The following is a 12,435-nucleotide window of genomic DNA, read 5'->3' as shown; positions in this document are numbered from 1 at the left end:
GTACAAACAAACACTATTTTTGAGCACCTAGCTAGTGTTGATCTAACTGTCATTGGATTTCAATTGATTTAATATGTGCGTCCAAAAATTCTACAAACAAGTTGTGGGGTTCTCCAAAGCACCCTTATGAGCTTAATGGCCGGGGACATCTTTATTCCTTTTTCTTTTTTAGGCAAGGATTATGCTAGCTTGATTTTAGGTCTTTTTGATCATTAGAGCAAAGCAATATGCAAAGGGTAACGTTAGTCTGATCGCATTGTTATACTTCATTGTGTACTATTTTTCTAATAGAGGTGGGCACCGATATAATGTGGTAAGCCTAGTATTGTCCATATGCAAAAGTCTTGTTGGGTTAACTCATATGGGTTAGAGGTGAGTGAGGAGACATGTGCGGTTTGATTGTCCATATGGGTAAGAGTGAGTGTAGGTGAGAAAGGAATGTCGTTGCTTACTTCTCACACTTCCTAAATTCTGTTTTGATTGTCAAAGAGTAGGGATCAAATGTGTGAATTGAACTAATTATACGCGAGGCTCTCTGGTCAATCCCAATCCTATTCCTATGGGCGTTGTTGGCTGGTCAAAAAGTGTGTTTACCCAAACTGACACCAAGTCTGAAGTGGGACCACAATGCATAACACCTTTCAATTATTCAATTGAAGAAGAAGAAGAAGAAGAAGAAGAAGAAGAAGAAGAAGAAGAAGAAGAAGAAGAGAAATTATAATGACCAAACCTGTGGCAAAACGAAAGGGAATTACCCTCAAACCAAAGCATGCACAAACTACTGCAAAACCAAAACCAAAACCAAAACAACACATATATCTACTACTACTACTTGTAGGTAGCTGCCTCTTCACACATAATTAAAGTCATCCCAAATTTAAACTCAACTCCATCAAATAAGTACTCAACATCAAGCTTAATTGGGATCCCTAACGAATTAAAATGCCAAACGAATTTGATCATCATCATCATCAGCTCCTCCACCCCAAATTCTCACTCTTCCTTCTCTGTCTTCTCTCACCCCCAATAGGTAAATTCCAATGCATGGCATGCCATGACACATGCACTAACTAACTAAAGTTTCCATAACTAATTATACTTCAAGTTTAACCTAGGGTTTTAAATTCTTACTTTTGTAGGTTCAACAGCCGCAGTAGCGGCACCAATCGGAATCTGCTACGGTCGAGTAGCCAACAACCTCCCACCACCGGCCGCCATCCTCCAAATCCTTCAAACCAACAACATCTCATCCGTCCGTCTCTTCAACACCGACCCCGCCACCCTCCAATCCTTCTCATCCACCCCAACAATCCGCCTCACTATCGGCGTCCCCAATGAGCTCCTCCCCACCCTCGCCTCCGCCACCGTCCATGATGCCCTCGCCTGGCTCCAATCCAACATCCTCGCCCACATCCCCCCCAACCAAATCCACTACCTCGCCGTCGGCAACGAGGTCTTCCTCAAAGACCCTTACTACATCCCCCACGTCCTTCCCGCCATTCTCAACCTCCACCAAGCCCTCCAAACCCTAGGCCTCTCCCAAACAATCAAGCTCTCTTCCCCGCAAGCCGCCTCCGTACTCTCCGCCTCCTACCCTCCCTCCTCCGCCTCCTTCGACCCCTCCCTCCAACCCTCTCTCCTCCCCCTCCTCCACTTCCTCCGCGACACAAACTCTCCCTTCATGGTCAACTCCTACCCCTACTTCAGCTACTTAAGCAGCCATTCCTTCGTCTCCCTAGATTACGCACTCTTTCGAGCTTCCGGCGCCGCTGAGGTCGTTCTGGACGGTGGGTTGGCGTATACTAATCTCTTCGACGCGAGTGTGGATGCGTTTGTGAGTGCGATGGAGAGGGAGGGAATTGCCGGCGTGCCCGTGGTGGTTTCGGAGACGGGTTGGCCGACACTTGGAGGGGAAGCGGCGAGCGTTGAAAATGCACTGGCGTATAATGCTGAGGTGGTGAGGCGGGCGGTGGAAGGGGTTGGGACGCCGAGGAGGCCCGGGGTGGGCGTGGAGGTTTTCTTGTTTGACCTGTTTGACGAGAATGAGAAAGGAGGTGAGGAGTACGAGAAGCATTTTGGAATTTTTGGGCCTGATGGGCTTAGGGCTTACGGGCTTAGTTTTAACTGAACATGGGCCTTATGGGTTTGACGACGGGGCTCGCACGTCGATATCAATAATGGACCTCTGTCGGATTGTATGTTGAGTCATTTTGTCAGATGAATCAATACCAGAGTGACATGCCATTATTAATATTGTTGTTTATGGACACGTGTCAAGTATTGAGGATGGTGGTGAGGGTATAGCATAAACATTACTATTCCAATGTTCACAATAAATTATGTGAATTGCAAGGAATCAAAGACTTGATATCAATGTTTGTTTTTCAGATTACATTGAAATTTACTTACAAGCTTAAATGCTTTGGACGGATTTTATATTTATTTGGGAATTAAAAAACAAAAGGCAAGAATATAAAAAGAAAAAGAAAAAGAAAAGTTAATCTTTTGGTTTTAAAAAGGCTCATGTAATACATGCTATGCATCCAACGCAAGTCATACGCGGACACTAGACGCGAAGAGATGCTTTGATTCCTTTTCTTTTTCTTAATCTCCAAGAAAAATAATAACAGAGAGAGAGGCCAGAGAGGAAGGGAATATGAATTTTGTTTTTGTCTGTCATTATAAATAGAGCCCCTGAGTTCTCCACAAATCACAAGCTCTGCAACTTCTAAATTGTAACCAGTCCAATCCAATCCAATCCTGTTGAAGAAAACCCAGGAATAGCAAATATGTCCGATGATGAACAAAACGTCGTTGAGTTGGTCAACAGCGAACCCCACGACTTTCGCTCCCTGCTTTCTTCTTCTGGGAGGGACTTTCTTGTCCGCAACAATGGTGATCAGGTATATTTTCACCTCTCAATATATGATTGTTTTAGATTATCTTATGTTCATTTCTTTTTGGGGAAAATATGGGTATGAGGACAATTTTGTGATAATAGTGGAATTAGATTCAATTTTGGGTCTTTGAATTTGGTCTGTCATATCGTATCGTATCGCTGTACCCGTATCCATATCCATGCAACATAAATCATCACACTGGTAAATAGACGAATTTGCAAATAGAAAATAAATGGAGGTTGAGTTTGAGTGGTATAAGAAAAACCAAGTTACTATCTTCAATTGCTCTGTTTGCAAGGTTTTGTATTTGGTTAGGCAAGTTCATATTAGGCGTGGGTGATCTGTATTTCAGCATTTGTTTGTGTAATCTTCTCAGATATCTGTACATTGTATTAATTTGAATAGTGGTTTATTTTAAAAAAAGTGATTAGGAAAGTTCATAGAAATAGTGTAAAAGCAGATTGATTATTAAGATGTGGAGGGGTTTGGATGTATTTTGTATAGAATTTTTTTAAATTTTTACACGTTGACCCTCAGGAGGAAAATACCTAAATCCGCCACTGTATCTTTGAATCATGTGGGGATAATATAAGAGAGGAATCATTTGTTAAATTCTTGATTTACAGATTAAAATTGAAAGCTTGGAGGGGAAAAAGCTTGGGTTGTACTTTTCTGCATCATGGTGCGGTCCATGTCAACGGTTCACCCCGGCTTTAGTGGAGGCCTACAATGAACTTTCTCCAAAAGGTGATTTTGAGGTTGTATTTATCTCAGCTGATGAAGATGACGAGTCATTCAATGGGTACTTCTCAAAGATGCCATGGCTTGCAATTCCGTTTTCTGATTCAGAGGCACGTGATCGTGTGGATGAACTGTTCAAGGTCAGAGGGATACCCCATCTTGTGATCCTTGGTGAAGATGGCAAAGTTTTGAGTGACAGTGGAGTTGAGATTATTCAGGAGTATGGAGTAGATGGCTACCCTTTTACACCACAAAAGATAAAAGAACTAAAAGATCAAGAAGAAGCTGCCAGAAGGGATCAGTCCTTGAAAACAATCTTGGTCTCTCGCTTACGTGACTTTTTAATTTCAAATGACGGAAAGAATGTAAGTTTCAATGTCACTGCTTGTTTATGCTACTAACTACTAGTCTCATATTTTATACATGTATCATAAAATGTAATTCGGCCCCCAATCTGACTGTTGTTCTCAATGTGCGCATATATTAAGGTGCCTGTCTCAGAACTTGAAGGGAAGATAGTAGGTCTCTATTTTTCATTGTCTGCATACAGTCCATGCGTTGATTTTACTCCAAAACTTGTGGAGGTTTATGAGAAGCTAAAAGCAAATGGAGAGAGCTTTGAGGTTGTGGTAATACCACTTGATGATGATGAAGATTCATTCAAGCAAGATTTTAAGAACATGCCTTGGTTTTCTTTGCCCATCGGGGACAAAAATGTTGGGAAGTTGGCTCGATACTTTGAGCTTTCAACCTTACCCACTTTGGTTATTATTGGGGCAGATGGTAAAACTCTTAGTAAGAACGTTGCTGAGGCCATTGAAGAGCATGGGGTTCTGGCTTACCCCTTCACACCAGAGAAGTTTGAAGAGCTCATTGAGATAGAAAAGGCAAAGGAGAAAGCTCAAACCCTGGAGTCAATTTTGGTATCTGGGGATCGAAACTTTGTCATTGGAAAAGGTGGAACTGAGGTAAGATAATAGCTTTTAACCTCCTTTTATGGTTTCAAAAGTGATATTCCTGTGTACATTGTGGGGCAAAAATCTCACAGGTTCCTTTTGTCAGGGCAGGTGACCTCTGTGTGTGTGTGCTTTTGTGCTATTTGTGGTAATAAGTGAATAACAACTATTATTTGTGGATTTAGATTCCTGTGTCAGATCTGGTGGGGAAGAGCATCCTCCTTTATTTCTCAGCTCATTGGTGCCCTCCATGTCGTGCCTTTCTACCAAAACTTCTTGAAGCCTACCACAAGATAAAGGCAAAGGATGATGCATTTGAAGTTATTTTCATCTCTAGTGACAGAGACCAAGGCGCTTTTGATGAGTTTTTCTCTAGAATGCCATGGCTTGCTCTTCCCTTTGGTGACTCAAGAAAAGCATCATTAAGCCAGAAATTCAAGGTGCAAGGCATCCCCATGCTTATAGCCATTGGTCCTACTGGCCAAACAATCACAAAAGAAGCAAGAGACCTCGTTATGCAGCATGGGGCAAATGCTTATCCTTTCACTGAAGAGCGGCTGAAAGAGATAGAAGCAGAGTTTGAGGAGATGGCAAAAGGGTGGCCTGAGAAGTTGAAGAGTGCACAGCATGAGGACCACGAGCTCGCGCTTGCTCGCCGTAGAGGTTATGTATGTGATGGGTGTGATGAGCCAGGAGAAGAGGGGTGGTCATTCTACTGTGAGGAGTGTGACTTTGATCTCCACCCAAGGTGTGCATTGGAGGAAGATAAAGGAACCAAAAGTGATGCCAAGCAGGAACAGGATCCTCCTCAAGAAGGATGGGTGTGCGATGGTGATGTGTGTAAAAAAGCTTAAGAACAAGTATGTGTGTGATTTAGGGCTTAAAATCTCATATGTAGATTATTAGAGACTTGTCTATGTTGAATAGTTTCTTTCTGTTGTGTCCCAATGTATTGTCGTTTCAGATGGTGCAGTGTTATTCTATTATAAGATCTGGTGATGTTGTGCATTGATATCGAACTCAAACTTTCCTCGGCAATTCCCAATTATTTTTTATTTTACAATCTACCGCTTTTTGTAAATTACATGTCTTATATTTTAGTTGCATTCCATTTTTAGGGTCTATGATTTCATTTCAATGCATTGTCTAACAACTACACTCCGCGTTTGTAAGAATTTGTAACTCCTACACGTCGCATTAGTAAAAATTTATAACTCAAGTAGTTAAATATTTATTCATGAATCTAACGTCGTTTGATCCCGTGACCAACATTGCTTGCTTATATAAAAAGGTGCACATCACTTTAATATAATTGATGATTATTTGCACGCTGCCAACGTGTGTCTATAAATATGTTGGGCAAAGGCATGGGCCATGGCCTACACAGGAAGGTTCCTTTTCTTTTTGTCATAAACACAAAATAAAGGTCGGACCAAAAATAAAGGAGACTTGACCCAAAGTCGTCGCCAACTTCTATTTGAAATAATAAAACAATATTATATTATGTTAACAAAACCACGATATATATATATATTTTTGTCTAATGCATGCCTTAAGTTGTATATGTGGAATATGATCCAACATAAGCACATTCACAATCGTAATCCTTATTTTTTAGTTAAAATTTAGTTAAAAATACTAGAAAGTTATTTTAAGAGCTTTTTATAAAATTTCAACTCCAATCATGCTCTCTAGTTTAGGAATCATAAATGGTTTATTTCTTTTTTTAGTTTAGCATAAATTCTCCCTTTTCATATAAAATAATAATAAAATATAGTTAGTATTAAATAAATACTTAAAATAACATTAAAGTAAAGCATCATTTAATTATAAGGAGCCACTATGAGTTGGATATGGAGCATGGTTGGAGGTGAGTTTTCTCACATTCCCCTAAATTTTATATAATGAGGTAGTTTAGGGAGTCCATTGTGGATGCTCTTATGAGCTAAGAGCATCTACAATCATGTTCCGTATTTTTTAGTTAAAATTTAGCTAAAAACACACAAAAGTTATTTTAGGAGCTCTCTATAAAATTTGAACTCCAATCATACTCTCTAGTTAAGGGAGTCATAAATACTATAGTCATTTTTTAATTCAATAGGATTGGTCCATCTCTATAAGAAATCATATATAAAAATAGTTAGCATTAATTAAAAGTATAAACAATGCATAAAACAAAGTAGTATTAAATTATAGGAAGTCAGAAGGAGTCATTTCTCTCTCCTCAGATTTAGGAGCTCTTAGAGTTCTCCTTATTTTAGGAGGTGGATAGGGAGCATGGTTGGAATCCAGTTCCTCCCTAAAATTTGTTTAATGATGTGGTTTAGGGAGCCCATTATGGATGATTTTAATAGGGACATCTTTATTCCTTTTTCATTTTTAGGCAAGGATTCTGCTAGTTGGGAGGAGAAAGGTAGGGAGGAGTACGAGAGCATTTTGTGATTTTGGGGCATGATGGGGTTAAAGCTTACGAGCTTGGTTTTAATTGAGTTCCATAGAGAACATGGCCCGCATGAGCTTGACAACAGGCGCTTATGTCAATGTTAGTAGTGGGCCTTTTTTTTTTACAAAAAAAAAATAACGGAATACAACACAAGAACTTCACAGGAGGTCACCCACCCTAGTACTACTCTCACCCAAACTCCCTTTACTTCGGAGTTCTGATGGGATCTAGTGCATTTGAGTTGGAATGATCGCATCCGTCAGTAGTGAGCCTCTATCGGGAGTTTTCCGTTTTTCTTTATGGGCCCATGAGTCGTATATTTAGTCATTTTGTCAGATCAATCAATGCTAGAATTATATTATGCGTTATTGTCGTCTTCCTCAATCTATTTATTTCACTCGTTTTTTAGATTTCCTTTATCAATTAGAAGGGGAAGTCGAAATTGGGGTATTTTCAAAATTATAAAGAAAAAAACCAACCAAATTAGGAGCTAATTGGGAAAAAAGACAAGAAGTGGTGAAAAATGAAAGATTGAAAGAAATGTCTTGATAATAAGGGCTATTGAATAGTTTTGTGAGTGTTCACACCAAAACAAAAGAACAATAGTTTTGGCTCAAGTTTCAGTTGTTAATGTGTTTTGTGAAACTAATCAAGTACCATATAGTCTTGTTCGTTATACTTTATTTTTATCGGATTTATCTTCTTGGGACCTCCATATATCATTCAAGATGTTTTAATAGATGATATTATGTAATGGTGTTTTGCTTCAATCTATTTCATCGTTTTCTCTATATATAAAAAATAAACAACAGTTTTCTGGTCAATGTGAACACAAGTATTACTATTCCAATGTTCACACTTCTAATAAATTATGAATTGCAAGGAATTGAGGACCTAATATTAATGTTTGTATATTGTGTCACATCCCGGGATCGGCTCCGCCGTAGTAAGATATTGTCTGCTTTGGGCTCCCTTCTCTGCCCTCACGGTTTTGTTTCTGGGAACTCACGAGCAACTTCCCAGTGGGTCACCCATACTGGGATTGCTCTAGCCCCAACTCGCTTAACTTCGGTGTTCCCATGACTCCGAAGCCAGTGAGCTCCCAAAAGGCCTCGTGCTAGATGGAGGCAAGCATGTACTTAGAAGGCACATCACCCCGTCTCCGTTGATCGCTGTGCGATGTTTCATATTGAGCAGTCAAGCTACTAAATAGATTTTAAAAATGACTACATGCTCAAATGCTATGGATGTATTTTATATTTATTTGGTTTTGGGTAAATAGGAATTGCATTTAAAAAACAAAAGGCAACAATAGAACGATAACTTTATCACATTCATACCTTTAAACTAACCAAGTCACGGATATGTCTATTTGGTTTGGGAATATTCCTAAGACAATGAGGAGGAGGTGTAAAGGGACATCTACATTTTCCGTCAAAGATGGGAAAAAAGATGAGATGTATATCTCTCCAACTGGGGTCCACACAGGTAAAGGAAGAGAGAGAAGACCAAGTCGGTGCAGAAAAAAAGGATGAGAGGGAGTAAATGGAGGCCCCAGCTAATGCAGATAAATTTGTATTAAATGGAGATATAAGACCAAGTCAGTGCAGAAAAATGGGATGAGAGGGAGTAAATGCAGGACCCAGCTAATGCAGAAAAATTTGTCACGAATATGTCTATTTGGTTTGGGAATATTCCTAAGACAGTGAGGAGGAGGTGTAAAGGGACATCTACATTTTCCGTCGGAGATGGGAAAAAAGATGAGATGTATATCTCTCCAACTGGGGTCCACATAGGTAAAGGAAGAGAGAGAAGACCAAGTCGATGCAGAAAAAAAGGATGAGAGGGAGTAAATGCAAGCCCCAGCTAATGTAGAAAAATTTGTATTAAATGGAGATAGAAGACCAAGTCAGTGCAGAAAAATGGGATGAGAGGGAGTAAATGCAAGCCCTAGCTAATGCAGAAAAATTTGTATTAAATGGAGATAGAAGGCCAAGTCAGTGTAGAAAAATGGGATGAGAGGGAGTAAATGCAGGCCCCAGCTAATGCAGAAAAATTTGTCACGAATATGTCTATTTGGTTTGGGAATATTCCTAAGACAGTGAGGAGGAGGTGTAAGTGGACATCTACATTTTCCGTCGGAGATGGGAAAAAAGATGGGATGTATATCTCTCCAACTGGGGTCCACACATGTAAAGGAAGAGAGAGAAGACCAAGTCAGTGCAGAAAAAAGGGATGAGAAGGAGTAAATGCAGGCCCCATCTAATGCAAAAAAATTTGTATTAAATGGAGATAATACTGTTTTGCTATTCTAACCAATCACAAACTGCCAATTAAAAAAGTTATCACATATGGCATGTTGTGATTGGCATGAAATAGCAAAATAGTGATATTCTCGTTTCACACAAATGTTTATCCAGCTAATGGGTGTTGCTTGCTGATGCAAGCGCACTACCTCTCTTCCCCCAACAGACAACTGCGATCTTCTTTAGTTTGAAATTCAACGACTGTTACAAGAAGAGAAAAAATAACCTTTAAAAAAAAAAAAAAAAAGACCTAAACATTTCGGGAAATTTTTTTTCTCTATGTATGCCCAACTAAAATAAATCAACAAAACTTGTTTAATCCTATGTTATTGCAATTTAAATTTTGTTTCCTCCATTTATTTGGAAAAATAAAATAAAACAAAAAATAATAATTTAAAAGGTTAACACAAAATATAAATTAAAAGATATGAATTAATACAAGAAAATCAACTTTACATCTTCGGATTTACATTTTCACCATAAGACAAAACATGATTTACATCAGCTGTAGATGTAAAAGTGACTTTATACCCTTAAATTTACACCTCTCACCGTGGATGTTCTTATGGGTATACTAGTGATTTGCCCCCTGAACTTGTACCTAACTTTCAATTAACCCCTTATCCTTTTTTTTTAGAAAATTAAGGATATGAACTTTTTATTTTCTCCAATTCCCCCCCCCCAATTGTCTAAATCCTCAACATTTCATCTAATTTTCAGTTAAATTATTTTTAAAAATTGAAGAAAAAGAAGAAAATTGACCAAAAAAGAAAAGAAAAAGACATTGAACTAGCAACCATATCGCCCCCCTCCCTTAGCTCTATCTCCTCCAACACATCAACCCCATCACAACACAGCCAACTTCTTCAAGGTATGGCTCCCAGTCTATCTTTGTCTATGTTACTGCTTTGACACTGCCAAGTTAGTCCCCAAAGGTTGCACAAGACTCCTTTGTTTGCTTCCAATTGTGTGTCTCTTTCTCTATCTTCCTCTCTTTCTCTCCTCCATGTGGGCGTTACATCGTTTTTCATTTCTTGGCTTGCCAACTTCAAGCTGTTCCTCTTGGCTTTTGGTAAAGGACCTTTGTCTTCTGAGCCACCAATCTCTCTTGGTTGCTTTGTTGCTGTTGCTTGCCTTCCCATCAAGATCCAACAAAACAACCCACCCCCAAATTCATTAGGCAAACACAAAAACACCCAAAATGATTCAATCCCATCTTTACCAAATCAAAATAACAAATTCAAAGAAAACTCCTCTCCAGCAAAATCACACCATGAAAATAGCCAACAACAACACAAAGAAAACCCACCTGCAAATCACCAAAATGGTCCCCAAAATCACATATTGATGGCCAATTCAAACAAAACCCACATCCATCTCCACCAAAATCACATATGAATGGCCAAATCCATCCAAAGGCCATGTTGCTTCTCTATTCTTTACACATATACTTGCTCCTCGAACTCATCTTAGTCGTCGCTGCAACCCTGGCTCGAGCCCTCCTAGCCATCAGGTTGAAGCCACAGTTCAACGAGCCCTACCTCTCCACCACATTCCAAGACTTCTGGGGTAGACGATGGAACCTCATGGTCACCAGCATCCTACGACCCACCGTACAAGCTCACCCTTGACATCTCCTGACGCGTCGTTGATTGCAAGTGGGCACCGCTGCCTGCAGTGCTCGCACTAGTATACCCTTAATTTTATTTTTCATTTTTTATTTATTTTTAATGTACAAAATGACCATTTTGCACTCATTTTTAACGGTAAATTGGATGAAATGTTGTGGATTTAGACGGAGGGAGGAAATTGGCAACAAAAAAAAAAGTTCATATCCTTAATTTTCTATAAAAAAAAATGATAGGGAGTCAATTGAAAGTTAAGTACAATTGAAAGTTAAGTACAAGTTCAAGAGGCAAATCACTAGTATACCATGTTCTTATTTAGGTTGTATTTTGATTTGTATAGGTTAAAGATCCTTGATATATGTATATTTTAAGTTTAAAAAATAAATATTTTAGATTTGTATTGAGTTTTAACAGGCTGACGTGCCAATGGGGTCTAGCCTAATGGAAAATAGTATGGACTTACAGACCAGAGGTCTTAGTCCGAACCTCCATTGTATGATAGTTGTGTGTGAGAGAAATTCCTCTCCCCTCTAGTTGAACTATCGGTTGTACTAAAAAAATAAATAAAAAAGGCTGATGCATCCAACCCAACTCCCGAAGAGATGCTCTTGCTTTTTCCTAGTCTCCAAAAAAATAATAATAGAGGTCAGCAAAAGAAATGAATTTTGTTTGTCCTCAATCATTATAAACAGAGCCCCTTAGTTCTACGCCTAAGAGCAACTCCACCCATTTGCCCCTTGCCATGGCAAGGGGGGCTAGGGCAGCTACTATTCACGTGAATAGTGGTTGCCCTTTCAAATAGTATTGTGTGTTTCCACCCGTTGCCATGGCAAAGGGCAATTACTATTCATTTTTTTGTTTTTTTCACAAATTTTTTTACCTCAATAATTAATTTGGATAGTATTTTCGGATAAGATTTTCGGGTTCCTACGTGCACTGGCGGACCCAGAAATTTTTTAGTGGAGCTGCAATATTGACTAAGTATGAAAAATGATTTCTCGGAATAATCATTTTCTCAAGATAATTTTTGGCAGCTTTTGTTCCTTACACATCAAATTAGAAAACTTGATTTGCCTAAGCCTCCATGTTTCATTTAAGAATTAGGGTTTTGATGTTGTAGAGACGGATCGGAACCCGCTTTGATACCAACTCAAAATAATTAGGGTTTAAACTGATATGTTTATTCTTCTTTCAAGGAGGAATATATATACTACATATAGAGTGGGTATAAATAGGAAATATGTACAAAATCTCCTAATTCTACTCAAATTAGATAATTACAATAAAATATAAATTCTATTCCTAATAGGAACAAATTCTATTCCTAATAGGAACGTTGACTCACGCCAACATGAAGCCCCCAAGTCACTTGGGTCAGCAATTGGTTGTGCAGTTTGCTCAGTGGCGTGAATATTGGATTTGCCTAAGCCTCCATGTTTCATTTAAGAAGGTATATCTAGC

General features: G+C 39.0%; 2 protein-coding genes and 2 pseudogenes across 2 annotated transcripts; 3 read left to right on the top strand and 1 right to left on the bottom strand.

Moving 5' to 3' along the window:
• Positions 1 to 728: 728 nt before the first annotated feature.
• LOC110753242 (glucan endo-1,3-beta-glucosidase-like) lies at positions 729 to 2,323 on the top strand. Its single transcript, XM_021954104.2, has 2 exons — positions 729 to 1,030; positions 1,140 to 2,323. Exons 1-2 carry the CDS (start codon positions 943 to 945, stop codon positions 2,126 to 2,128), a joined length of 1,077 nt encoding a protein of 358 aa, XP_021809796.1. The 5' UTR covers positions 729 to 942; the 3' UTR covers positions 2,129 to 2,323.
• Positions 2,324 to 2,551: 228 nt separating this feature from the next.
• On the top strand, positions 2,552 to 5,607 carry LOC110753226 (putative nucleoredoxin 1). Its single transcript, XM_021954082.2, has 4 exons — positions 2,552 to 2,903; positions 3,527 to 4,006; positions 4,130 to 4,609; positions 4,783 to 5,607. Exons 1-4 carry the CDS (start codon positions 2,790 to 2,792, stop codon positions 5,449 to 5,451), a joined length of 1,743 nt encoding a protein of 580 aa, XP_021809774.1. The 5' UTR covers positions 2,552 to 2,789; the 3' UTR covers positions 5,452 to 5,607.
• Positions 5,608 to 7,100: 1,493 nt separating this feature from the next.
• On the top strand, positions 7,101 to 11,378 carry LOC110753214 (acyl-CoA--sterol O-acyltransferase 1-like; annotated as a pseudogene).
• On the bottom strand, positions 7,180 to 7,298 carry LOC148297806 (5S ribosomal RNA; annotated as a pseudogene).
• Positions 11,379 to 12,435: the final 1,057 nt, after the last annotated feature.

Source organism: Prunus avium, chromosome 1 (assembly GCF_965620075.1).
Source record: "Prunus avium chromosome 1, drPruAviu1.hap1.1, whole genome shotgun sequence".
NCBI lineage: Eukaryota > Viridiplantae > Streptophyta > Magnoliopsida > Rosales > Rosaceae > Prunus > Prunus avium.
Note: the sequence above shows the minus strand (reverse complement) of the source record. Positions and strands in the feature narration are given on the sequence as shown.